This window comes from Bufo bufo, chromosome 7 (assembly GCF_905171765.1).
Source record: "Bufo bufo chromosome 7, aBufBuf1.1, whole genome shotgun sequence".
NCBI lineage: Eukaryota > Metazoa > Chordata > Amphibia > Anura > Bufonidae > Bufo > Bufo bufo.
This window is the reverse complement of record NC_053395.1, coordinates 29,384,258-29,411,768: the sequence shown is the minus strand read 5'-3', so window position 1 is coordinate 29,411,768 and position 27,511 is coordinate 29,384,258. Positions and strand designations below refer to the sequence as shown.

At 45.6% G+C, this 27,511-nt stretch overlaps 1 protein-coding gene across 1 annotated transcript in view; it reads right to left on the bottom strand.

The window, feature by feature from the left end:
- Positions 1-11,106: 11,106 nt before the first annotated feature.
- NTN3 (netrin 3) overlaps positions 11,107-27,511 on the bottom strand; it is a 67,280-nt gene continuing 50,875 nt past the window's right edge. The window contains exons 6-7 of the mRNA XM_040439285.1: positions 16,705-16,779; positions 11,107-13,520 (exon numbers count right to left, since the gene is read on the bottom strand). Coding sequence (XP_040295219.1) covers positions 13,192-13,520; positions 16,705-16,779 — 404 coding nt within the window. The 3' untranslated portion in view covers positions 11,107-13,191. The remainder of the gene's footprint in view (positions 13,521-16,704; positions 16,780-27,511) is intronic.

Genomic DNA, 27,511 nt, shown 5'->3' with positions numbered 1-27,511 from the left:
GGGTGGTGGTATTTTGTGCTGCACTGTGGTATTTGTTCTGCACAGGCAGTATTTTGTGCTGCACTGTGGTATTTGGTTCTGCAGGGGCGGTATTTTGTGCTGCACTGTGGTATTTGTTCTGCACAGGCAGTATTTTGTGCTGCACTGTGGTATTTGGTTCTGCAGGGGCGGTATTTTGTGCTGCACTACAGTATTGCTGTCCCCGCCTATTTTTGTTGTCCCTGCTTACTTGTGTTGTCCCTCCTTCTGCCAATTTGGACTCTCCTACGACTTGGGGCCACTTTTATGTATCCAGGGTCACTTTAAGTTCGCATCCCACCCCTACGCTCAAAACACACAGAGCATCACAACAGGAAGATCCCACTCAGCAATGGTGAAGAGAGAAATTGTGCATTTAGACGACGCAGCGGAGATCCTGCACATTTCTGGCTGCACTACATGTAATATACATCTACAGCTGTATAAGGTTACTTTCACACTAGCGTTAAAGTTTTCAGGTATTGAGTTCCGTCCTAGGGGCTCAATACCGGAAAAAGATGCTTCAGTTTTGTCCTAATGCATTCTGAATGGAAAGCATTCTGTTCAGTATGCATCAGGATGTCTTCAGTTCAGTCCCTCTTACGGTATTTCCAGAACACTTGCCGGAATGCCGGATTTGGCATTATTTTCCATTTGAAATGTATTAATGCCGGATCCGGTACCAAGTGTTCCGGAATGCGCAGACCCTTAAAAGTGTGAAAAATAAATACCGGATCCGTTTTTCCGGAGAGACAGATCCTGTATTTCAATGCATTTGTCAAATGGATCCGGAAACAAATGGTATCCGTTAGCACACTGATAATCCGGCAGGCAGTTCCGGCAACGGAACTGCCTGCCGGATTCCTCTAATGCTAGTGTGAAAGTACCCTAAGATGCAGTTGTACTGTCATTTCTTTTAGCATTACTTTCACTTTAAATGCAAAGGAAATGGTGAAAGGAGTCTTAAAAAAACGAAGCTGCTAAAGTGGAGATACTGATTACAGCGAAATCAGCAACGTACAGTTATGTGAATCCTTTCATTTTTGGCTTTAAGCATCTCTGTTTTTTTTTTTTCTCCAGGTCTACACATCCAGTAGCACTTCACTTTTGTGGGGGTGTTTCCTGAGAACGGAATTTGGGTGTGCACCTTGGTACATGCTGGGAGGGACATCAGGAAACACATGTGTAAAACCTCAGATATTCACACTAGGTTCATTTTGTGTTTGCACTTTCAAAATACAGGTCCAATAAAATAAATATTTTTAGCCGCTATTCACATATTTTTGGGGATATATGTCAGGTATACACCGGGCGTATCCTTCAAAGTATTCTCTTTTGGGATATATGTCAGAGGTATACACCGGGAGTATCCTTCAAAGTATTCCTCCAACGTATGTCTTTGTATAACTATATAGTGACACATGACAACCATTGAGCACAATACGGTGGCCCACTGGAAAGCACAGTATGGGCTTACCTAAAAAGACTTACCAGCACATACTACCCCAACGGTGGCCAAAAGGACACTCTGCCGGCCTCAGTTGAGTCAGTGTAGTCCTATGTCTACGTCTGGCGTATGCACCAGGAACTTCTCTGGTACACACACCAAACGTGTTCTCATAACAAGATGTGGACAGAGACCCTCTTATTACATAACCTCACTGGTTGTGCCAGCATATTCCACAGCCCTGTACTCATTTCTGGAACACCAGTGCCTGCCGCACTTGATTCACATCTAATATCTTAGACATACTGTAGATGCTCAGATCTGTTTCAGTGGTGGTCATTCTACCACACAGCACTGGTTCCTCAGGGGCGGTCCTTAAATCTGAAGACCACACATTACTTTCCTATTGTCATGGTAGAAATTTTTGTATGATCCCTAAACAAGGGATCTAACCATGTTGTCTGCAGTGCTCCAAACCTTAAAATTTAGTCTAGGGGCAAAAGAATGAGAAGACATGACTCGTGGTGGTATTTGAGTCTTCCTCTTCCGACCCCAAATGGCTGAAGACTCATTTTATTAAGCAAAAAAGTAGGTGTTCCCCTTACAACCTAAAAATACAAATGAGCCAATAGATTCTGCCACACAGCTCTATAGGTCTTCACAACATCATACCGTCTGGACGCAATAAAGATACTATAGTGCGGTAAAACCAAAGCAGAGGAATTCCCTTGTCTAGATACATGACGTCCCCTCTGTAGCCATCTAGCTTTTATACCAAATATTGCAACCCAGGTATATCCAAGATTTAATTATGTTTAATTAATCCTACTATATCACTATGTCTTCCGTGTGCAGCGGGGAGAGGAGAACGTTTGAACACGTGTAGCCTCCTCTTTCAGTAAACAGGGGACTTGGGACTCCCATTCTTGGTGTGAGATTAAAGGGGGTTTCCCACTAACATTATTTATACCTTATAAGTGTCTGAAGGAGATCCCATGAGAATGGAGTAGTGATGCACATGTGTGACCACCAATCCATTTACTTCTAGGAAAATGCCAAGTAGGTGGTCACCCATGTGCACCACCACTCCACTGGGCGGTCTGGGACCGCCATTCTCATGATCAGCTGTGGGTCCAAGTGGTGAGACCTTCAGCGACTACTCACTCACTTTTCCCTTGTCATGTGCATAGAAGAAAATTGTTAGTGAGACAACCCCTTTAAGCAATGCATGTGTGGATCAGTGGGAGACGGGATCCATGGGGGTGAGCATCTAAGGGCCGTATGCTGCTGCCTGTTGCCCTCCACTGGCCCATTTGATAGAAGGCCAATTAAAGTGGCATTCCCATCTCAGCCTTTCATCACATTCTGCATCCACAGCCACAGTAACCAAGCGGGATATGCTATACTGTTAGCAAGGGAAATAGAGTGGCATAGCAGTTTGTGTAACCCAGGCCACCTTTGTCTACCACATATGATGGGTACTCCTACTTCAGCCTTGAATGACTGACATGGTAGGACCCCTTTAACTTTCCAGACTGTTTGTAACAGGTGAGATAAAACTAGAGCGCCCAGAGGAAACCCATATAAGCACTGGGAGAACTCCTGCAGATTTAGCTTTGGTTGCATGTTAGGACTCACGACCACATCCGTTTTGCAGTCCTCAAATCTCAGATACTGGTCGTGTGCATCCCGCATTTTAACCTTCTATGTGAGAAATGCCTATTTTTTTTGTTTTGACAAGAATAGGACATGTTACATTTTTTAGCGAGGCTCCTGAACGGACATACGAATGCAGACGGCGCACTGCATCTTTTGCAGCCCCATTGAAATGAATGGGTCTGCCTCCAATCCGCAAAAATTGCAGATTGAATACAGACCAGAAACAAGGTCGTGTGCATGGGGCCTCAGGTCTACAGTACTGCAAGCCAACAGGCTGCTTTATTTTACAGCAGGTGTGTGCTTTACTGTACCCTACAGACAGAATATATTTGAAGCCATCCTGTGGAGCACATCGGTGTGACCAGGCTTTTCTATTGCTTTAGATTATATTGCCTTTTCCCCCAGCGCATCCATTAACTTCTACAACACCCAGGTGTGCAGCTGATGATAACGCGATGAATTATCGTCTCATCCCCTGCAAATCTGTCCTCACTCCCCTTCAGCATCTCAATCTACTCGTATTCTTCCAGGTGTTTGTCTGTCATGCACATTTCTACCGCCATTCGTCTCCTCTCCGCGTCTTAACAGCGAAAAAAGTCTTTCCGCACCAATGAAATGAAGCCGGCGAACATCTGTCATGTGAATAGTCATCTAGCTGGAATAATACACTGGCTGGGAATGCAGTTTCTTGGTGGACATTCATCTTTTTACGATCATTATTAATGATGCCACATACAGTAGATGTAAATGTCTGTCTGTGTCGCTGAATCTAGTGTAGGCGGTATTTTGTGAGCAGAAATAATAATTTATTGCATTAAGAAATTGCGCTTAATGTTCTAGAAAGGACCCTCTGATAGATGGGCCGCATTATTTCCTGGTGGGTTATACGGTAGGAATGCATCTTTTAAAAATAGTGTCGTATTTTTAATATCCACGTTGTCCTTGGTTTTATATGTAATTGTACACAGGACATGCTGATGCTCAGTCATAGGACTGATTTAAAGGGAGGAAAAAAATAAATAAACACGCAATTTGCCATTTTATAGTCACCTTGTCCCCCCAAAAAAATAGAATAGGACTGTTCTATTTTGGGCCGGACGTTCCATAAAATGTGGAACGCACACTTCTTTTTTGGTGTTTTATATTTTTTTTGCGTGGTATCGAGTATCACAATACTTTTTTATGGTATCGCAATCGAATCAAAATTTTGGTATAGTGACAACCCTACTTCTATTAAAAAGTTTTGTAGCCATGCTCTGTGACCTGTGCAGAGGTCAGGAGGGAGTAGATAATCCTTGACAATCACCTATTATGAATGATGAGTCCTATATTATCTATACAACAAGGTGATATCTGTCATTGTAATCCTGCCTGTGATGATAAGTAGATAACTGCAGAAATGTGATTTGTACAGAACAAGAAGTGGCGCCTATTATTAGGCTTAGTGGCCAGTGCGGAAACTGCAGGGTTTTATGTAGGGGTGCACCGAAATGAAAATTCTGGTCCGAAACCGAAAATTCAGGATGCCCTTGATCGAAAACCGAAACCGAAACTGCCTTTTTGCCCAAATACTTTTAAAATACTTTTTTTTTAATGATTTTATTAATAATTCTTTTTCATGAATGAAATTCATCTGTGGGTGGCGCTGTTATGGAGGGGGGGATATGTGCACTGTTATGGGCATAACAGTGCACAGATCCCTTTCCCCATAACAGTGCACAGATCCCTTTCCCCATAACAGTGCACAGATCCCCCCTCCCCATAGCAGTGCCATAGACCAATCCCCCTACCCATAACAGCCCCGGCCCTGCTGCTCACAGCAGACTAATCACTCACTGCATCTTTATTTTACCTTACAATCGTGACGCTCCAGTAACAACTCTGCAGGCAGAGCGGAGGGCGGCGTAACGTCACTTACTCACGTGACGCACCTGCTCCGCCCACTTTATGAATGAAGGAGGCGGAGCAGGTGCGTCACGTGAGTAAGTGACGTTACGCCGCCCTCCGCTCTGCCTGCAGAGTTGTTACTGGAGCGTCACGATTGTAAGGTAAAATAAAGATGCAGTGACTTAAACCACAAATCCCAAACCCCATATTTTCTGCCGATATGTACCAATATCGGCCGAAATGGATTAGGCCCATTTTCAGCCGATATTTTCGGCCGCCGGAATTTCGGTGCACCCCTAGTTTTATGTTTTTTGTTTAAATATAGATGTTGACATGGAAAATGAAATTAAAACATCACTAAAAATTTTTTAAAGGGAGTCTGTCACCTCCATATGGCCATATACAGTGCTTACATGGGTCTGTAGCACACCTATACAGGATTGTAACGGTACCTTTGTTCTTTTCTTTAGACTTGCACCAGCAGGAAAAACTAAGTTTAATTCATATGCAAATGAGCACTGGCAAGTGCCCGGGGCGGCGTTCAGTGTGTAGCACCAGGCTGCTCTGCCTTCTTTTCACTTTACTCCTCCCCAGCCTCTGCCTTTGCCCGCCCTCCAAGTCTCTTGCCTCAACGATAGGTCCGGACTTGGAGGGCGGGCAAAGGCAGAGGCTGGGGAGGAGTAAAGTGAAAAGAAGGCAGAGCAGCCTGGTGCTACACACTGAACGCCGCCCCGGGCACTTGCCAGTGCTCATTTGCATATGAATTAAACTTCGTTTTTTCTGCTGGTGCAAGTCTAAAGAAAAGGACCAAGGTACTGTTACAATCCTGTGTAGGTGTGCTACAGAGCCATGTAAGCGCTGTATATGGCCACATGGAGGTGACAGACTCCCTTTAAAAATTAGTTTAACATAAAAACGTGATTTAAACAATAGGTCATTTTTTGATGATGCCTTCTGTTTTAGAAGAGATGTGTTGCGCTCGGGGCAACAGGTTTTTCCCAAATTCTCCATTCTTTCACTTCTGTGCATCCACCTCTGATTGGTTAATAGTGGACGGGATAGGTTTAGGGATTGGTGTGCGGGCGGTGCAGGTACTTAAATACATGATTGTCAATCCAACTGCAGAACGTTTTTGGGTAGGGAATGGAGGGGGCACGTTATGAAACCCCCATGACACCTTGTCTTGCTCCTGGTATCAGGTCTTCGTTATTTCCGGTATTGGGAATTGTAACGTTAGGCTGCGTCTACACATAGCAGGATGCAGTTTTTGTGGCAGTTTTCTGAAATTGCATAAAAACTGGAAAACTGCTGCAAAAACAGCACCATGGCCACAACATTTGAACAAATCCTAATTTCAATCTAGCAGCATTATTGTGTCCTGTGGTGTGTGCCCTGTGGCCGTGCTGCAGCCCGCAAATTGCGTTGTGCAATGCACGAACACCCACCGTGGGGCAGCCGCAGTGGATCGCGGACCCATTCACTTTAATGGGTCCGCAATCCCGCCGTTCCGCAAAAAGATAGGACATGTTCTATCTTTTTGCGGAACGGAAGTACTGGACGAAACCCCACGGAAGCACTCCGTAGTGCACCGCACCATTCAGCATCTCTGGATTTGCAGACCCATTGAAGTGAATGGGTCCGCATCCGTGATGCGAAATGCACGCGGAACGGTGCCCATGTATTGCGGATCCGCAAATGCGGTCCGCAATATGGCCACGGAGCTCACACGTTCGTGTGCAATAAGCCTTAGGCCTCTTTCAGACGGGCGTTGCGGTAAAAGGTGCGGGTGCGTTGCGGGAACATGCGCGATTTTTCCGCGCGAGTGCAAAACATTGTAATGCGTTTTGCACTCACGTGAGAAAAATCGCGCATGTTTGGTACCCAAACCCGAACTTCTTCACAGAAGTTCAGGCTTGGGATCGGTGTTCTGTAGATTGTATTATTTTCCCTTATAACATGGTAAAATAGCGCTGGAGGGGTTGAAAAAATAAAATAAAAAATTTAACTCACCTTAATCCACTTGATTGTGCAGCCCGGCATCTCCTTCTGTCTTCATCTTAGCTGTGTGCAGCAACAGGACCTGTGGTGACGTCACTCCGGTCATCACATGATCCATCACATGATCTTTTACCACAGGTCCTGTTCCTGCACACAGCTAAGATGAAGATAGAAGAGATGCCGGGCTGCGCGATCAAGTGGATTAAGGGGAGTTAATTTTTTTTTTTTTTATCCCTCTGTATTCAGAATGCTATTATTTTCCCTTATAACCATGTTATAAGGGAAAATAATAATGATCGGGTCTCCATCCTGATTGTCTCCTAGCAACCGTGCATGAAAATCGCACCGCATCCGCACTTGCTTGCGAATGCTTGCGATTTTCACGCAACCCCATTCACTTCTATGGGGCCTGCGTTGCGTGAAAAAAACGCAGAATATAGAGCATGCTGCGATTTTCACGCAACGCACAAGTGATGCGTGAAAATCACTGCTCATGTGCACAGCCCCATAGAAATGAATGGGTCGGGATTCAGTGCGGGTGCAATGCGTTCACGTCACGCATTGCACCCGCGCGGTAAACTCGCTTGTGTGAAAGGGGCCTAAGAGAATACGAATAGAGCAGGTGCGAGCCAGATCTCCACTACAATACATCTAGCTTCTTTGGTGGGAATTCCCAGTGACATCCCATCGGAGGATTACCTGTAACAGGTAATTAAACCTACATTCTGTTATTTTGGCGGATCATAGCACTCACTGTAGTATTCTTGGGACACATGACTCTAATGGTGCCTACATACATAAGAGCAAAGTTGGCTGATCTGGTTGATTTTGGAAGGACTGGCAATTGTTTTGTGTATTGTAGTATAACAGTTTTTCCTTCACAGAATTTGGCATTGGAAATAAAGATCAGGCATGTCGAATTTCAATACGCCCGATCCTTTGCTCCCCCAGGAGAGATGTCTCGCAGTTAATCATTCTCCTCTCCTGATTTAAAAAATACATCCATGCTCAGCGGAACTGACCATGCGTGTGAATGGGGGAGTCAGGATCAATATCTGAGACTGAGAACATTCAACCAATGGCTATTTCTCCTAACCCCCCCCTCCCCCATACACATGCACGCTTGCCTAGCTTGTTTTTCAGTGTGGAAATGGGAAGAACCGCTTCCAGATTCCACTGCTACTGGCTTATATCCTGTGGGAACGAGGACTGGGTCAGGTTGAAAATCAACATGCCTGATCCTCCCCACCCAGTGTCTGCCATCAGTTGTAGTTGAGTGACCCCCCCCCACACACACATACACATTAGATAGATGCTTGGACCCACCTTATTGAATCAATTTTGCATCATGAATTTTGCTGTATGCAACTTGTGGATCCATAAAAGACAGACTCTGTCCGTGTTGCATCCGCTTTTTTGCGGACTCATTGACTTCAGTGGGTCCATGGTCTGCATTTTGAGGCCCGGTGTCGGGCATGTTCTATCTATTTGCAGAATGGACAAACGGATGTCCAAAACACTTAAATCATCCTTGTGCTTTTCGCATCCGTATGCAAAAAGATAGACTGTCTGCAAAATGCAGACCACGGACCCATTGAAGTCAATGGGTCCACAAAAAAAGATGCGGACGGCACACAGACTGCATCCATATTTTGCGGATCCATGGTCTGCAGACCGTAAAATGGACATGGTCTTGTGCACAAATCTAATGTCTAAGGAAATTGGATTTCTCACATGTAGCCATGATTATTAATTAAAGAGGTCATGTGAGATTAGAGAGAGGCCGCTTTCACACGAGCGTATCGAAATCCGTCCGTATTCCAGCTCCGGAGGCTAAACCATCTGCATTGTCATCAGTATTGCTTCAGTAATTCATCCAGATTTAAGTGCATATTCCTTCCTACATTTTTTATGCATTCCCATAGACTAGAATAGGTGTATTTGGAAGCAAATACGCACAAAACTAAAACAGGCAGCAAATTTCAAAGACTGACGGAAACTATATGCCCTTGTGAATAGCTCTATTCATTAACATTAGCTGCGGATTCTGGTGCACAAATACGTGCCGTACACTGATTGCAAATAGGCTTGTGTGAAAGAGGCCAAAAGGTGTTATTTTTTTAGAAACAAGCTTATTCTGCAGTGACTACTGCAATACCATGCACAGCCTATCAACAACAGTGGCGCTGTTTATAAGGAAAACAAATCCTTTTTCGTAATCTCACATGATCCCTTTAAGGGCTCATGCACATGCCGATGTTGCCCGTGCATTGGGGACCGCAAATTGTGATCTCCAATGCACGGAACGGCCGAGCAATGGCCGTGTGCATGAGCCCTAACTCTTCTTTACTTCTCCTTCTCTTTTCTTCTTTCTCTTACATTGCTTTCTGCTTTACCTTCACCCTCGTATCCCCTCTGCCGCACTTCAGCACGTCCAAATATATCAGATATGCTGACACATCACGCAAACATCTGTGAGCCAATTACATCAAAATTATGTTTTTCAAAATCATTTCCAGAATGATTTCCGACGCCCAAAGAGCACATTGCAAAAATCCAGGATAACATAAAAGCATTCTTTCCAGGCACAAATTTACTTGACACTCGATATGTAGGAAATAAAGAAAAAAAAAACATCCCAAAAAGTCAGGTAAATCTTTTTTTTATTTTTTTATTTTATTGAATGTGTTTCCATGTCGGAAAGGTGTTTACAAGGCAGGAGCCTGCTCCTTCGCCACAAAGAAAAGGCATTTAGGATGTGGTGTAAGAAGATCCAGTAATTGCTTCATTGATCGGAGTCTGAATGTTTGGAATTGAGGCATCAAATAAAATATTCTGGGAAGAATGGAAAGGGGAAAAGGATTGGGTGGGCATCAGGATTCACAAGGCACTGCACAGGAGGGTGGACAGTAACTACATTCATACACAGCCGGGGCCGCTGCTATGTCACCACAGCAGATGTGTGGCTCGTGGGCAGGATCTTGGTATATTTCTCGGTACCTACTGTTGGAAATTTAAAGAGAATCTGTCAGCAGTTTTGTACCTATGACACCGGCTGACCTGTTACATGTGCGCTTGGCAGCTGAAGACATCTGTGTTGGTCCCATGTTCATATGTGCCCGCACTGCTGAGAAAAATGATGTTTTAATATATGCAAATGAGCCTCTAGGAGCAACAGGGGCGTTGCCATTACACCTAGAGACTCTGCTCTCTCTGCAACGGCTGTGCTCTCTGCACTTTGACAGGACCAGACAGTGAAAACACCATCACATCCTGGGCGGTTGCAGAGAGAGCAGAGCCTTTAGGTATAACGACAACGTCCCCGTTGCTCCTAGAAGCTCATTTGCATATATTAAAATTTAATTTTTCTCCGCAAAGCGAGCACATATAGACATGGGACCAACACAGATGCCTTCAGCTGCCAAGCGGACATGGACCAGGTCAGCCAGTTTCATAGGTACAAATCTGCTGACAGATGCCCTTTAATATAACCAGCGCCGTGCCCCTTTACCACCTTTCTGTTTTGTCTAAAGCAAAATGAAAACATTTCAGCAGGTGCAAATCTAAGCTATTCCGACTCCCCCCGGCGCCTCCTTACCCATAATGTTATTATAACCCAAGAAAGAGAACACATTGGAAGAAAGTTACTTAGCAAAACGTGCCAGAGTTTCGTAAGAAAACATAGGGCGTGTGGTGATGTGTCTCCGGTTTCTTATGCATTTTATACCCTTTTTACGCCTAAGCTGCAAAGTGTCGTTTTAAAATGCTGCAAAAACGGACTTGATAAGGCGTAAAACGCACCAAAGTTGTGCAACTATTTTTGGCACAAAACATATAGATGTATAAGGAAAGTTGTCTGGGGTATACAGCAAGTTGTGCCAAATATACGGTATTATACCATGTGCAAGTTAGGCCTCATGCACATGTTTTTCTCGGCCTCCGTTCCGTTTTTTTTTGCGGATAGGATGGAGAACCATTCATTTCAATGGGTCAGCAAAAAATGCTGATAGTTCATCCGTTTGTGTTCCGCGTCCGTTGTCCATGTTTCCCTTCAGCAAAAAAAATTGTGCATGTCCTACTTTTTTCACATTTGCGGACAAGGATAGGCATTTATTACAAAGGATCTGTGGAAAAAAACGGATCCTCCAAAAAAAAAAAACGGATGCCGCATCCATTTTTTTGGGCAGACGCACAATTTGCGGACGCAAAAAACTGTCGTGTGCATGAGGCCTTACTCAGTAGGAGCGTTGTCTCAGGAGGGGAACCCTGCTAATTCTGGGAAGACATGGGTTTCATCATGCAATTTATGAAGGTTCTACGGCAGTTTTCTAGCATAGAATACTGGCAAATTTTCGGACAGGTCCCATTTTGCACTAAAATTTGTGATTTGTCCCCCTTTTCCTACACACTCGCTACTTTTGGAAATAGCAGGAAGGAGGAAGAGGAGGCTGCCGGTGGAACCCGTGTGCCACAAAACCGCCTCACATTACACCTGAATTCTACGCCAACTCCTATCAGATATTTATGGCCCGTCCTGTGGATATGCCATAAATGGTTCAGATAGGAATACCCCTTTAATACTTTCTCTTCCTTTAGGATCCACACCTGATTTTAGCTGCAAAAGTGGCATAAAAAGACCAATTTGCTGCATGCATTTACCAGACATCAGTCTGTAAAGTTCACAAAAAGACCCTGCAAAAAAGAAAAAGGAATTTTTCTCAAATCTGTTATTTACGAAGCCATTTTGGTGGCACTGGGAAATATGCCTCCTATCCGGCAGTAGCAAATTGTCTGTTTACTTCCATTTTAATCTAATTGCTCACTGGATGCGGCACATTTTTCCTGTTTACGGGTTTCCATAAAAGCCTTTCAGATTTTTTTTCTTAGCAGGTCAGTCGATGTGGAAACTCTGTGAAGCAAATGACACGAAGAAATCGGCTGTGTGGACCCAATGTTCTATACATATGATACACACTACATAAACAGTACATGAACGTACCGAAGGCTTAAATTACACATATATTACTACAGAAAACGCGTCGTATTACACAACCCCCTTCACTGCTAGGCCTGAGCGACAGCGAGAAGGTCCTGTCTAATGCATTATAATATAAGATAATATACCGGCTTGTATGTTACACTATTTTGCATATCACAACACTTTTTTACACACCCAAAATATAGTCCTCAAGTCACTTGTTTTTATTTTTCCTGTCCCGTTAAGAGGCAGCATATGCCATGTCGTGCTGTTTGGCAGAGGCTGGGTTACTGTACATAGCCCTGCAGGTCTTCATCCCTAGATACAATCCATACAGTTCCCTAGAACAGTCCGCAAGCATTCAGATCAGATCAAAGGTGCTACATTTTTGGGGCAAGTAGGTTCTTTTTTATTTTTTGTTTTGCCCGGTGTAAATTGGCAGCGGCCTTGATGGAAGGGCAGGAGGTTCTCGTTATGCTTGTTGACTAACGTCAAGAATTAAGTTTGTGGCATTTTGTGCTGCATCGGGTGGTCTTGAAATCCTTTTTGAAACCTTTCAGAATTTTTTGTGACCTCCTAAAAATAATTGTATTAGGGCAAAGATGATAGTCATACAAATATACCTAGAACTTAGACATGTTTCCCATTGTAGATCCATCATGGTAACTGGACAGTGAGTTGGTCTTTGAGAACGTGTAGCACATGCCCCAGCCCGGTCATGTTGTTTCGAAAAATATAAAATTTAAACCATCTGGCGTAAGAGTTCAAGATAGCCAATGGTTTCGATAACCTTGTAGCATAGAGTCAAGGCCTTGTAAGTTAGTGACACCAGGTCACAATTTGAGAACAATCCTGGTACTTTTTGCACATTGACTATAAGATGCATTAGTCCCCGTTAATGGAGGTTCAAGACCAAGATCAGTGCCTAACATGCTTAGGGGTCAGTTGGCTCACAGGTCGTGGGTGTCATAGTCTCTTGCGTTGTGAACATTGATGGATAGTTGTAACCCTCTCAACGAGTGAGACACTGCTAGGCCATTGAAAAGAAGCATCCTTCTGCACGTGTGGATCTTGTCTAAGCTGCACCCTTAGCATCCTTGCTGTCACCTAGACTCTCAGTCTCCGCTGATGCCAACATGTGCGTAGTTCCAAGCATTGAAGGTTGTGTATATACAGAATTAAAGTTCCCTATCCATGACAACCCTCACGGTTTCACACATTTTCCTTTTTTTTCCTTGCGCTGTAGCTTCCTCAGGCGCCTGGTCCAGGCGTCCCTCCATAGGATGACCATGCTGTTTTTGTCGGCTGTAAGTCCTGGCCTATCTCCTTGACCCTCGCTGCTTCCCATCACTAAGTATCGCCGGCTCAGCAAGATCTTTGGACATTTGCAGGACAGATCTTTTATGTGTATCCACAGGACGTTATCACCACGTTTCACCCGGTCATCTCGGCATTTGTAGACTGAAAGGACGTTGACCGTAAACTTTGCCCAGGATCCGACCATCTCCATTTCCAAAACGTTCACCTGCACCACTGTAAGTGAAGAAAAGATGATGAAAAGATGAAAGTCTTACATATAGCATGGGGTAGCAGATTCACAAAAACCAAACTGAACCAGATTTTTCAGTTTCATTAAAGAAAATGAACCCTTCACCGATATATCACTGAGATAACGGTGTACCGGGGCAGGGGCTTGATTCACATGGATAATAATAACCTTGATTTATCATCCAGGCACATAACATCTCTTGTTCGGGCTAAATGAGGTACCAAGCACTAAGGGTTATGGTATGAGCCTGCTACCCCCCCATTTCCAAAAAAGCTCTATTTATCAGTGGGGGGTCTTTGTCTTCTTGACAGGGACAGCTTGGGGAGGCCTGGTTCAGACTTTCACGTCTCACAGACCCATAACGCCTTCTCTATTCTCCGCACGCCAAGAGTCCCTGCCATACATCAATGTGTTGCTTCCCCTCCGCGATCAGGATGAATGGTCACCGTGTCACACTGATTAGGGGCCATCAGTCTACGTCCAATGGTTGCACCGCCAGGTGATTATTAGCATCTCATTAGCATACGGTTCCCTCCCATGGATTTTTTTTTTAAAGGGGGACGGGGGGGACGGGGACGATATCCTTTTTAACATTTCTGGCAGACAGAGAAAGGGATTAGAATGAAAAGAACTAGGGAGAGGGAGTATGTGAAATAGAGAGAGGTGGAAGCAGACCGTCCTATGAATTAAAAGGCCAAGAGAGTATTCTCTTCTCTAGCCCTAATGAGGATACAGTCCTTTTATAACCCGGTGGCATCTCCCCTCTTCTGCGCCTTTCTTAACTCTTATGTGGCTGAACAAGTCCTGGAATGTCAATGCTCTGGCTATCCTAAAGGCCAGTGATGGGAAGACCCCCACACAAACACCATAAATCATGGGGTATATGTTGAGTTATAGAAGAATAATGTGGATATACATGTTCCTGGGTTCACATCCTTTCTCACTTTCTTGTCGGTTTCTGAACTTTATATGACCCGAGATCGAATATGCTCACTTTTTTACTGTTGGAAACTAGTTTATAGCATGACCCCTGTACCCTGGTACTTGCATTGTGAACTTTGATTAGTAGTCAGTCGCCTTATACCCATTCTAACCCATGAAATGCTGAACTCATCCAAAGCTCTGGCCCATTCTATATTATAAGGTCAGTGCTCCACAGCATTCAGTAAAAAGCAGCAAAAACAACTGAAGTAAGGCAGGGGTCGCTTCTGCGGCAAAAGAATTCGGATGTCTGATCAGGCACAAATGCCGGCTGTTGGCCGGACCAAAAAAACGTTGCGTGCATTGTTTTTTGTCTAGCCAAAACCCGGCGTTTGTAACGGAAAGCGGTCGGATCACTGCTGGATCCCATTATAGGCAATAGGGATCCTTCGGTGATCTGTAGAATCAGGCAATGCCGGATATGGTGAACTCCAGCAGGAACCCTTCACCAGAGATGTACACATGGCCTAACAACACGTCACTGTCTGCCAGTGCCTGCTGCAGAGAGCCCTGCTCCTAGATGGGTTGCCATAGGCTGATATGCTCCAATGCTATGTAATAGAGCACAGACACTATGGGGCACATTTATTAAAACGGCGTTGTAGACGCCAGTCTTAATAACCCCTATTTGTGCCAGAGAATCCGCCGGAGTTATAAAGATTCAGCTGCCTCTACATAACTTCGGCGGATCCACCGCTGCTTCTAAATGTAAGACGGCTTCCTTGCGGTCTTACATTTAAACAATTTTCTACGCCAAAACCAGGAGTAGAAAATGATGAATGAGACGGGCCTACCGGTCCGTCCACGCCAACTTTTTTAGACCTGGCTTGAGCAGGGAGAAGTCGCAGATTGTGGCGCAAAGGACCTTTGCGCTGCAATCTGCGCCAGAAATTTAGGCATATTTCTGTTTAATAAATGACCCCCTATAAATGGCATCTTACATGTCTGGTTTTTGTGTAATCGGCTCTGGCGTGTGATTTTTAAAAAATTATTTTTTATTCATTTATTTTGTAATTTATTGTTACTCTATTGGAAAGGGAGCAGCGCTGCACTTACCAGCTCTGTCCACTACACAATGGATGCAGCTGTGTAATTCCAGCACCGGAGCTACATGGTAAGGGGGTGCCTTCACACGCTGCGGATTTTGTTGCAGAATATTCTGTGACTGAAAATCAGTTCCTTTCATTTGAAGGGGCGGCAAGCACATGGATTTCTGCAAGCCTCATTCAGGTGAATGGAACTGATTTTCAGTTGTGGAAAATTCTGCAACAAAATCAGCAGCGTGTGAAGGCACCCTAACAGATGATCGGTGGGGATGCAGGGTGATGGATCCTGGGCAATCTGATATTGATGTCCTGTCCTGAGGATAGGTCTTCAATATCAAAATCCTGGTAACCAGGTAAACAATAAATGCTACCATTCACAGACAGCAAGCAGATGCAAGTCACGTATCATGCCATAATTTAGCTTTATTTACAGAAGACCGATCAGCCACCTAATTGGCCGTACACGGGTGCATGCGTGCTTCGTACGCATTTTCATATTTGGCATATTCAGCAGGAAAGCTCCCAATGTATATGTCAGATGCGTCTTTTGGCTCTCATTTACCTAATGCGGACCGAAAAAGTGCCCTCCATCAAGCCTGTATGTGTCAGTACAATGCTATTCTATACAGAGGCATTGAGTAAAAAAATTACTCTTTATTTTATTCCACGGACATGCTCAGAGCATCTTCTACCAATAGGCCATGAAAAACCGCTGACCGAACACGGATGCCATCAGTGGTTTTTACCGGACCTATAGACTTCAGTGGGTGTGTTTGGTCCACATCACAGACTGAAGTGGTTCATGTTTGCGTGATTTTTCCATTTACCCACGGCGACTGGAAAACCAATGATGCATCAAAGGGTAAGTTCGCCGTCCGTGGAGAAGTGTGAACGAGGCCTTAGACTGTGCATAGAAGGATGACGGATTTCATGCAGCGGCTTATGAAGTCAAAGTGACTCAGGTGTGAACACTGATATAATGCGCTCATTTTGCATTGGAACTCAAGAACTACAAGTAGCAACAAGACAATTTTCGCCCCTGTCCTTTTCTCTCATTGTCACCCCGATTTATCTGACCTCATATCACTCCCATATAGTAGAGCCCTGCACAGCACATGTATAGACATACGAGGTTTCTCACCATAATCTTTCTTGCAGTATTTCTTCAGGTTGATTTTATAATTTCCCTTAGGAGGTTTGCAGTACTGCTCGCAATCTACAAAATAAGGAAGAGTAGTTTTATTACATTAGAAACAAGTTCTATAATACATGTGGGGGAACTATTTCCAAATTCCGCATATTAGGGCTCATTCACACGACCATATTTATGTGCCCGCAATATTGCAGAACGGGTGTGGACCCGTTCATTTCATTTGCATCCGTACTTCTGTTCCGCGGCCCCACAAAAAAAGATAGAAATGCCTATTCTTGTCCACAATTGCGGACAAGAATAGGACACGCTCTATCATAGGGCACAGCCAATATCCATGTTTTGCGGATCGGCAATTTGTGGGCCGCAAAACACATGCGGTCATCTGAATGGGCCCTTAGGAACATCTGTCAGTGTATCGGGAGGGTTAGCCATCCTCAGCGGATGGAGTACAGGTGGTGGTCTGTTCCTGCGCAGCACCAAACCCCATCAAGAGAGTGATTGTGTCCACCAAGAGGAAGGGGCTGCTCCTTGTATTCGTCTGCCTGACGTCTGTACAGGTATGGCAATTTGTACTATTGTTTATTACATCCACTTTTTTATACATTGCACTGTGGTTGAACAAAATGAGGGCAACAGAAGCCCCTCAAACCCTATTAAGAGCTTTGGGTCTAAGCCAGGGTGAAAAGGCCATCTGTTGTAGGGTGGACGGTACAAAGTGTGCCAGGGCTCTGTGCCAGGGTGACATTAGAAATCCTATCACATGCCAGGCTAGTGCTGAGCACCGGCAGGTACAGCTCTAGGGCCCAGCTTTCCGTGTAAAGAGCTGCGACTGGATCACCTGATATAATGCCGATTATAAAGACTAATCATAAAATTCATTGAGGGAGATTTATAAAGAATGACTGTGAAATAAATAGGAAAAAATCTATGCTTTGTGGAAATGTTCAGTGTAAAGTATAGCCTCATGCACACGACCTTTGTGTGTTTTGCAGTCCGCAAATCGCAGATCTGCAAAACACGGATGGCATCCGTGTGTTCTCCAATTTGCGGAACGGCATGGATAGCCATTGATATAACTGCCTATTCTTGTCTGCAAAACGGACAAGAATAGGACAGGTTATATATACACTGCTCAAAAAAATAAAGGGAACACAAAAATAACACATCCTAGATCTGAATTAATTAAATATTCTTCTGAAATACTTTGTTCTTTACATAGTTGAATGTGCTGACAACAAAATCACACAAAAATAAAAAAATGGAAATCAAATTTTTTAACCCATGGAGGTCTGGATTTGGAGTCACACTCAAAATTAAAGTGGAAAAACACACTACAGGCTGATCCAACTTTGATATAATGTCCTCAAAATGAGGCTCAGTAGTGTGTGCGGCCTCCACGTGCCTGTATGACCTCCCTACAACGCCTGTGCATGCTCCTGATGAGGTGGCGGACGGTCTCCTGAGGGATCTCCTCCCAGACCTGGACTAAAGCATCTGCCAACTCCTGGACAGTCTGTGGTGCAACGTGACGTTGGTGGATAGAGCGAGACATGATGTCCCAGATGTGCTCAATTGGATTCAGGTCTGGGGAACGGGCGGGCCAGTCCATAGCATCAATGCCTTCGTCTTGCAGGAACTGCTGACACACTCCAGCCACATGAGGTCTAGCATTGTCTTGCATTAGGAGGAACCCAGGGCCAACCGCACCAGCATATGGTCTCACAAGGGGTCTGAGGATCTCATCTCGGTACCTAATGGCAGTCAGGCTACCTCTGGCGAGCACATGGAGGGCTGTGCGGCCCTCCAAAGAAATGCCACCCCACACCATAAACGACTAAATGCCAAACTGGTCATGCTGGAGGATGTTGCAGGCAGCAGAACGTTCTCCACGGCGTCTCCAGACTCTGTCACGTCTGTCACATGTGCTCAGTGTGAACCTGCTTTCATCTGTGAAGAGCACAGGGCGCCAGTGGCAAATTTGCCAATCTTGGTGTTCTCTGGCAAATGCCAAACGTCCTGCACGGTGTTGGGCTGTAAGCACAACCCCCACCTGTGGACGTCGGGCCCTCATATCACCCTCATGGAGTCTGTTTCTGACCGTTTGAGCAGACACATGCACATTTGTGGCCTGCTGGAGGTCATTTTGCAGGGCTCTGGCAGTGCTCCTCCTGTTCCTCCTTGCACAAAGGCGGAGGTAGCGGTGCTGCTGCTGGGTTGTTGCACTCCTACGGCCTCCTCCACGTCTCCTGATGTACTGGCCTATCTCCTGGTAGCGTCTCCATGCTCTGGACCCTACGCTGACAGACACAGCAAACCTTCTTGCCACAGCTCGCATTGATGTGCCATCCTGGATAAGCTGCACTACCTGAGCCACTTGTGTGGGTTGTAGACTCCGTCTCATGCTACCACTAGAGTGAAAGCACCGCCAGCATTCAAAAGTGACCAAAACATCAGCCAGGAAGCATAGGAACTGAGAAGTGGTCTGTGGGCACCACCTGCAGAACCACTCCTTTATTGGGGGGGTCTTGCTAGTTGCCTATAATTTCCACCTGTTGTCTATCCCATTTGCACAACAGCATGTGAAATTGATTGTCACTCAGTGTTGCTTCCTAAGTGGACAGTTTGATTTCCCAGAAGTGTGATTGACTTGGAGTTACATTGTGTTGTTTAAGTGTTCCCTTTATTTTTTTGAGCAGTGTATTTTTTTTTGCACATTTCTTTATGTATCATCGCTTGTAAATCCAAAAGAGAATGTCAAGCTAGTACAATCTTAAATCACAAAAATACAATGTCATACAACTTAAATTGCAGATTGTACATTAATTATCAACGGTTTTCAAGTAAAACAGTCAATACCATCCAAAAGCATAACCCACCCGCCCCTCCCCCCTTCCTCCCTTCGGTCTGTTACCTCTCCCCCCCTCCCCCCAAATATTTAACAGTATGCCCTATACCTAACAGAAGCTAAATTCAGCCTATCTACCCCTAACAGCCCAATCTAAGATACTTTCAACACCCCCAAATTCCCTTTCAGGTCCTCCGTTAAATACCAGGACGTTAACTTAAATGGAGATAGGATTCGCGGGTATTCCGAAGCAATAGTGTACCTGATCAGGAACCATTTCCATACTTGATAGAGTTTTTTCCCTAAAAGCTCTTTATTATTTAGGGCTTCAAGCCGCTCTAAATGGAACACATGACGTAGTTGGGCAAGAACCATATCCCGAGATGGAACTGTTGGCTGCAACCATAAATGCAGGATACACCGCTTGGCGACCATCAAAAGTTTATGACCCAACCTTGTAAACTGCAGGGTCCCTCCATCTCCTTCCTTCCCTGAAGACGAAGAATGCTGAGTGAACGAGTGTGTGATCACCAACACTGGGGAAATATCTCCCTTAAAACTGTTGGTATCCCGCAAAATCTGCCCTATCTGTGACCAGAAAACTGTCAGCTTTGGACACTGCCACAAGCCATGAAAAAGGTCCGACCCTTCCATCATACATTTGGGACACCCCTTCAATCTGCTGGTATCACCCTCCTTACATGGGATATTAAAGCCATAAGTGGCACAATGTAATTTTTTAAGATGTGTTTCTCTCCATATCTCATTTGTAACCGCTCTATATAGACCTGACAGACCTGAACAGATGTGCGAGTATACATCCTCCACTTCCAATGGTCCCTTCCACTTGTCAAAGATTTTTTCCCTATCCCTAGATCTCCATTTGTCTCGTAAGTACTAGTACAAGGAGGTTATCGTGGGTCTAGTCGTAGTCTTGAGAAACCGGTCAAAATCATTCCTAGTCCACTCCCGAGACAGGTCTCTAACAAGGCTTCTACTATAACTTCTGACCTGCAGATATGGTAAAAAGTTTGATCCACGTATCCCCCATCTCTCCTCCAACTCCTGCATTGTGGCCCATCTGTCTTCACCCTCTTTGAACAGGTCACCCACTGTAGCGATCCCTTTCTGGGCCCAGTCATCAAATAGCTTGTTAGTCTCTCCCAATTGGAAGACGGGGTTGCGAAATAACGGGAGATGTTTAGAGAATTTTCCTTAAGATCTTCCACGTCAGTATAGTGTCCCTCAGTATAAGCGACCTCTTAGCGAAGATTGGGAGATTGGGTATGCTAGTATGCAGCAAGCCCAAAAGGTCCCAAGGTTCCGCCAGTTGTGTTTCCTCTTTCAAGTTGGAATAATAGGATGTTTTATTAGCCCAATCCAATAAGTGACGACTCAAGCATGTCAAATTGTACCCTCTTAAATCCGGAAAATTCAGTCCCCCGTGTTCCTTTCTTAACTTCAACTTGTCTAGGGAAATAAGTGGCCTCTTTCCCTTCCACAAGAATCTCAAGAAACCCTGCTCTAATTTCTGAATATCCGCATGTCTAAGCAAAAGTGGGATGGTCTGTAAGGGATATAACAACCTGGATACCCCCATCATTTTTATTAAGTGACAGCGCCCCACCATAGAAAGTGGGAGATTCATCCACCTGTCCAGGTCTGTCAGTATTCTAGCGATCAGCGGTGGGAAATTTTGTTGGTATAGTGTGTGTGGGTCTTTCCCCACCTTAATGCCCAGGTAGGTAATGTGGGTCTTGGCTCTGGTAAGAGGTAAACTTGTCAACCCCCACTGGGATCTCCCACTATCAGAGGACAACGTTAGCAACTCACATTTGGCCATATTAACTCGGTAGCCCGAGTAGGAACCAAAAACCTTCAGTTCCTCGAAAATTCTTCCTATATGATCCTGGGGTCGAGCCAGAAAGAGGATGATGTCGTCAGCGAACAGGGCCGTTTTCAGTCGCGTGTTCCCTATCTTTATTCCCTCAAAAAGGTCAGACTGATTCAGGCTCCTGGCCAGAGGTTCTAGAGCTAGGTTGAAAAGAAGGGGTGATAGGGGACACCCCTGTCTTGTCGTGTGCCTTTCTGTAGAGGAAAGGGGCTAGAAAGGAAACCCTGTGTATAGACTCTCGCTTTGGGGTTCTTATATAGCTGAGACAGGAAAGTCCGGAAAGGTCCCTCAAACCCCATTTTGTCCAATACCGCCTCCAGCCATGCCCACCGGACATTGTCAAATGACTTTTCAGCGTCTAGGGTGAGCATGGCTGGATTCTCCCCCTTCTCGGGATGAAACCTAACCCTGTCCAGAACCGTTAGCACATTTCTTATATTAACAACTGCCAATCTCCCCTGCACAAAGCCTACCTGCTCAAGGGCAATCAGAGTAGGCAACATGGTTGCCAAACGTTCTGCCATTATTTTGGACATTATTTTCATGTCTACATTTATAAGGGAAATGGGCCTGTATGACCCGGGATTCAACAGGTATTTTCCCGCTTTGGGCAACAATTTAATGTAGGACATGTTCTCCCTGTCTGGGGGTGCATTTCCCCTCAGCACCTCATTATACAGCCGCAGCAAAACTGGAGACACCTGGGTAAGTAAGGTCTTATAATACTCCCCCGAGTATAACCATCAGGCCCTGGGGCCTTGGAGTTACCCAGGTGACGTATGACCGTCTGGAGCTCCTCCACCGAAACATCCGCATTTAGCTGCGCAATCTGGTCTTGTGTAAGTGACGGCAATTTTACCCGATCTAAGAGGATATCTGTTAGGTCCGCAGTGACATTATCCTCATACAGGGATTTATAATATTCCCCCACTATTCTGTTGAGATTGGCAGGATCAGTAACCACCTCACTATCAGAGTCCCTCAGGGACGATATGAATTGTGGCCGCCTTCGCCCCTTGCCAGGTTCGCCAATAGGCGACCCGCCTTATTACCAAATCTATGCAGGGTAGCCTCAAACGCAGTGAACCGCAGGGATTCCCTATCCTTGGTAAGTTTGTCAAAGTCCTGACGCGCCTCCACCCATCTCCTTTTATTCGCTTCAGTTGGGCTTCCTAGAAAAGCCGTATAAGAAGTCCGAACTCTAGCACTTGCTTCTTCCTGTTGTAGCAGTACCTTTTTTTTCATCCCAAACACATAGTTCATTATCTTCCCCCTCATCACCGCTTTAGATGTACACCAGAACAGACTGGGGTCCTCCATATGCTCCTGGTTCGCATCCTGATACTCCTCCCACCACCCCTCTAACTTATTCTGAAATCCTCTCTGGTTAACAACTGGGAAGGGAACCTCCAGAGATAGTCCGGGCCCCTGGGATACTCCGCACTAAGGACTAACTCTACCGGTGCATGATCCGCTATCACAAGGTCCCCCACACTCGCCATCTCCACCCTCCCTCTCAGTGAGGGGTGCATTAAGATGTAATCTAAGCGGGACCACGAATTTCTCGCGTGGGAATAAAAGGAGTAGCACCGCTCATCGGGATGCAACTGTCGCCAAGGATCTACTAACTCCGTCGCCTGCATCAACGTTGACAACACCCCGTCTTGGGACCTAGCGACCCCTTCTCCACCTTCTGCACGCTTCCTATCCTCCAGTTCATTGAATACGGCGTTCCCCTACTAGTCTCCCCCTACTATTTTATTAGGGCATGCATCCTTCAATAATAATTCCTCCAACTCACTATAAAACCGTGCATTATTATGGTTCGGCCCATAAATATTGTACAAGCTGTACTGAGTCTCCTGAACCTTCAACGATACATGGACCCACCTTCCCTGTCTATCTGACTCACAACTTATCACCTGACAATTTAGCTGCCCGTTAATGAGAACTAAAACCCCAGCCTTTCTGTTAACCGCCGGTGAGCCCATAACTTGTGCTACCCACATCTTTTCCATCCTGTGATTCCTGCAAGAAGACTAGGTCGGGCTTCAACTTTTTGAGATGCCTAAGTGCCCTCCACCTTTTCTGTGGTGAGCGGAGGCCATTTACATTCCATGATATTACTATTATCTGGCTGGGGCAGTAGATAGATAGGCACGAACTTGTCCTCCCCCAAGTAGTAGTACTAGAACAGACCGATTTCCCTCTTACCTTAAGGTATGAAAACAAAATAAGCAATATACTGTAAACCAGATAGCCTTGTCCCTACACCTCCCCAACAGAACATTTACCGCCCCCTCCTAGCTCCGTTCTAATATCAGGTAGAGCGTTCCGAAGAAAAAAAACATGAGACAGGAGCCCGGCAGGACCAATATATCCCCCCGGTTCCTCACCTCCCCCCCCCCCCCCCCCTCATCCCTGTCAACATCACCAAACAGATGATAAAACTAGGCATAATAGACAAAATAGAGAGAGACATAGAGAAAACAACATTATTGCTAGCTACTGTAGGTCGGTAAACCTTGGACGCTCGCCTCTTCAGCGTCTGCTTTGTCACAGAGTCTCCATAAGAGCCATCTAATCCACCTCCATTACAGCGCGAACTGGAACAGTGAATTCCTCTTGCTCAATGCTCTGCGACCTCCTGGAGATCTCTGGTCTCGGGGTCGTGGTGTACCATCTCGACCTTCTCAATCACGGCCTGCCGGATCTCGATCTTCCTGCTTATCAAGCGGGTCCCTCATGGAGTCAGCAGTGAACGGCACATCAGACCGGTGAGAGTTCCGATTGTCCTCCTTAAGTCTTGTAAGCATTTGCTCCGCTTCCTGGGGGTCCCTGTAGAACCTCACCGAACCATCATGCATAGTTTCTTTCAGGCGAGCTGGATATTGTAGTTGGAACCGCAGCTGCCGCTTATACAATTCTGAGCAAACTCGACTGAAGTCTCTGCGCTGACGTGCTACCGCGGCCGAGTAATCGGCAAATAGGAGATCAACATGGCCTCGAATCCGCAGGGGCTCTCTCCGGGCCCGGAAAGCACGGAGGATCGCCTCTTTGTCGCAGTAATCTAACTAGTGCATTATCACCTGTCGCGGTTTCCCACGGGCATCTGCCGTACTGTTGCCTCTGCAACTTTTACTGTCCAGTGTCGGGCCCACGCGATGGGCTCTCTCCACCTTATGCTTGCCCTCTAGACCAAGGGCTTCAGGCACCTCGTGTTCACAAATCTCCATCAGAGCTTGAGGTCTAATATTCTCAGGTAGGCCCAAAAGTCTCAAATTATTCCGCCTGGACCTATTTTCTAGGTCCTCCAGCCGGTCTAATGTTCTGCTTGTACAGATCCTGAGTTTCACTTTCCGCTCTCTCCATTGCCTCTTCTACTTGCACCAATCTTTTTTCCACATCTTCTATGCGGGAATCTTGCTGGGCTATCGCCTCCCGGACCTCATCCAAGGATTGCGTCAGGGTTTTGGTCAGTGTCTCTCTAATGTCAGGCGCCAAATGCCGAGCTACCTCAATTGCCAGTGCCAGATAATCTATCACCGTGTCAGTAGCCACTGTTTGAGATACAAGGGACGGCAGCTCCACCGCCTGTGAGTTCAGCAGCTCGACTGGTGAGGCTGGGCAGGGATTTGCCATTTTGTTGAGCACGCTCTTCCCTCCTGCGGCCTTGCCGCTCGTCGTTATCCTGCTCCCGCTCCTCAAAAGATAACGGTCCATGGACCGAGTTGTCCAGATGTAAGGCCGACCGAACCTCTCCTGTTCCGGTCTTCGTTGCACGCTTTTACTGTGGAGCGTGGCTCGATTTAGGTGAGCGGTGTCCGGAGCTCTAGCACTCCACGTCCTGCATCACAGCGCCGGAACCGGAAGTCAGGTTATATTTTTTTGGCGGACCACGGAACGGAGCAACGGATGTGAACTGCACACGGAGTGCTGTCCACATCTTTTGCGACCCCATTGAAGTGAATGGGTCCGCACCCGAGCCGCCAAAACTGCCACTCGGATGCGGACTAAAACAACGGTCGTGTGCATGAGGCCTAAGAATGATTTCATTATTCTTTATAATGTCTCCATCGCAACTTCTGATTTGGTATTACTAACATTTCCCCAATTTGAATATGCAGGTTGCAGATGTAGCAGAGCTGAACTTTATAGCCATATACATGACAATCATCAAGCGACCCTTCAGACCAGTCTTCTCCCAATCTATGGTCCTCCACCTGTTGCAAAACTACAACTACCAGCATGCCCTAACCGACGGCAGAATAAGCTTGAAGCGGTCTTTTTGAAACAGCCGGACCGCCACAGGTTGAAAAACGCCGTTGAAAATCGCCTCCTTAGACTATGCTGGCACCAACACAGTCTAGACATTAACCTGCTGCAGTCTATAGTGCCTGGAGGAAGAGGAGCGTCTCGTCTGGGAGACCCCGGTGCATTACGAGGTGAAGGTCTGTTCACATTTTGTGTCCGTCAAATTGTATACCTCCATCTGAAGCCTCTGGTTTATGGCAATGTATAGGAGTACCGTGATGATTGGCTCCCATTTACCCTGTCCCTCTGTATGGGAAAGGGCAGAACACTGTGCAGTAAAAAAAATGGGCATACCAACCCAGCCAGCGTATGCCATAAGGACACTATTTTGGGGTACGCTGGGTGCTTTCGGTTAGTAGGAAGGTTATAAACTGCAGAACAAAGCTAAACTTCACCTATCTTACTGAAAAAATACGATATACACATGTACTGTATATACATATCAGATTTTCTGCAATTTATACTGTACAGACCTTTCTATGAATCCAGGAGTTGTCAGACCTCCGGGGGTCAAATAAGCTTGATTCAGTTCTGGACACATGCAGGACAGGCCCCTAGATCCTAGCATTATAGCCTTCATTCAGATAAAGAGGAAATCAGCTTATAAACTACAAGCTCGTCATATACGTAACCTCCTTCCCAACTCGTAATCCGACTTTGCGACCAAAAATAAACTGTCCCGATAGACTTTATAATTCAGGCACTTATTTTCAGCAGCATTGTACCAGTCTACCGCCGTTAAGCCTGCTCTAGATATAGCCATTTTTTTTATACGCTGCGAACAGGAATGAGCCTTTTTTATTTAGGACTACGCACCGTGAGCATAACGGGAATGGATTTTTGATAGACGATAGACTTGAACAGGTTGAGCGGCATCATTATAATAAATCACATTTAATATGATGCCATATAGGAAAATTCATAAATAAATTAATATTTTATTATTCAGCACATGGACTGGTTGTCGTGTAATAAATGCAAGGTAATGGTGGTGGCGTGTTATCCATATGGGTTGTGTGTGCCTAAAAGTGTCCCCAAGTTGTAGACGAGTCCAAATTGACAAAAGGTGGGCCAACACAAGTAGGCAGGGCCAACACAAGAAGGTGGGGCCAACACAAGAAGGCGGGGCCAACACAAGTAGGCGGGGCCAACACAAGTAGGCGGGGCCAACACAAGTAGGCGGGGCCAACACAAGTAGGCGGGGCCAACACGAGAAGGCAGGGCCAACACAAGTAGGCAGGGCCAACACAAGTAGGCGGGGCTAACAATACCACAGTGCAGCACAAAATACCGCCCAGCAGAACCAAATACCACAGTGCAGTATAAAATGCCGCCCTATCACAATGCTGAACAAAGTAATACAGTTGAATTCAGGAGGGCACTTTGGCTACCAGCAAGGTACCTGATGCTCCAAGTGTTAACTTTTTGCATCAGGGCTCGGGCGGCAACCTGGGCATTGTCCCACAGGGAAATTTTACTGTAGGGTCTATGGACAGTCCACCCATATTTGCCTGGGATATGGTCAAAAACTGTAGATTTATTGTAATTTGGTGCAGTTTTCACATGCAATAGCTGTGTGTTATTTGGAGGTGAAACAGGTGTATAACTGCAAAAACTTGCAAATTACTGTGATTTTTAGTCACATAGCTGCCGCTGCTAGCATAGCATTTCTTTTTTTTTCAGATTTTTTGTGTCTATGGGAAAGCGCCTGCAAAATCACCACTGGCATGCTTGACAAAAGC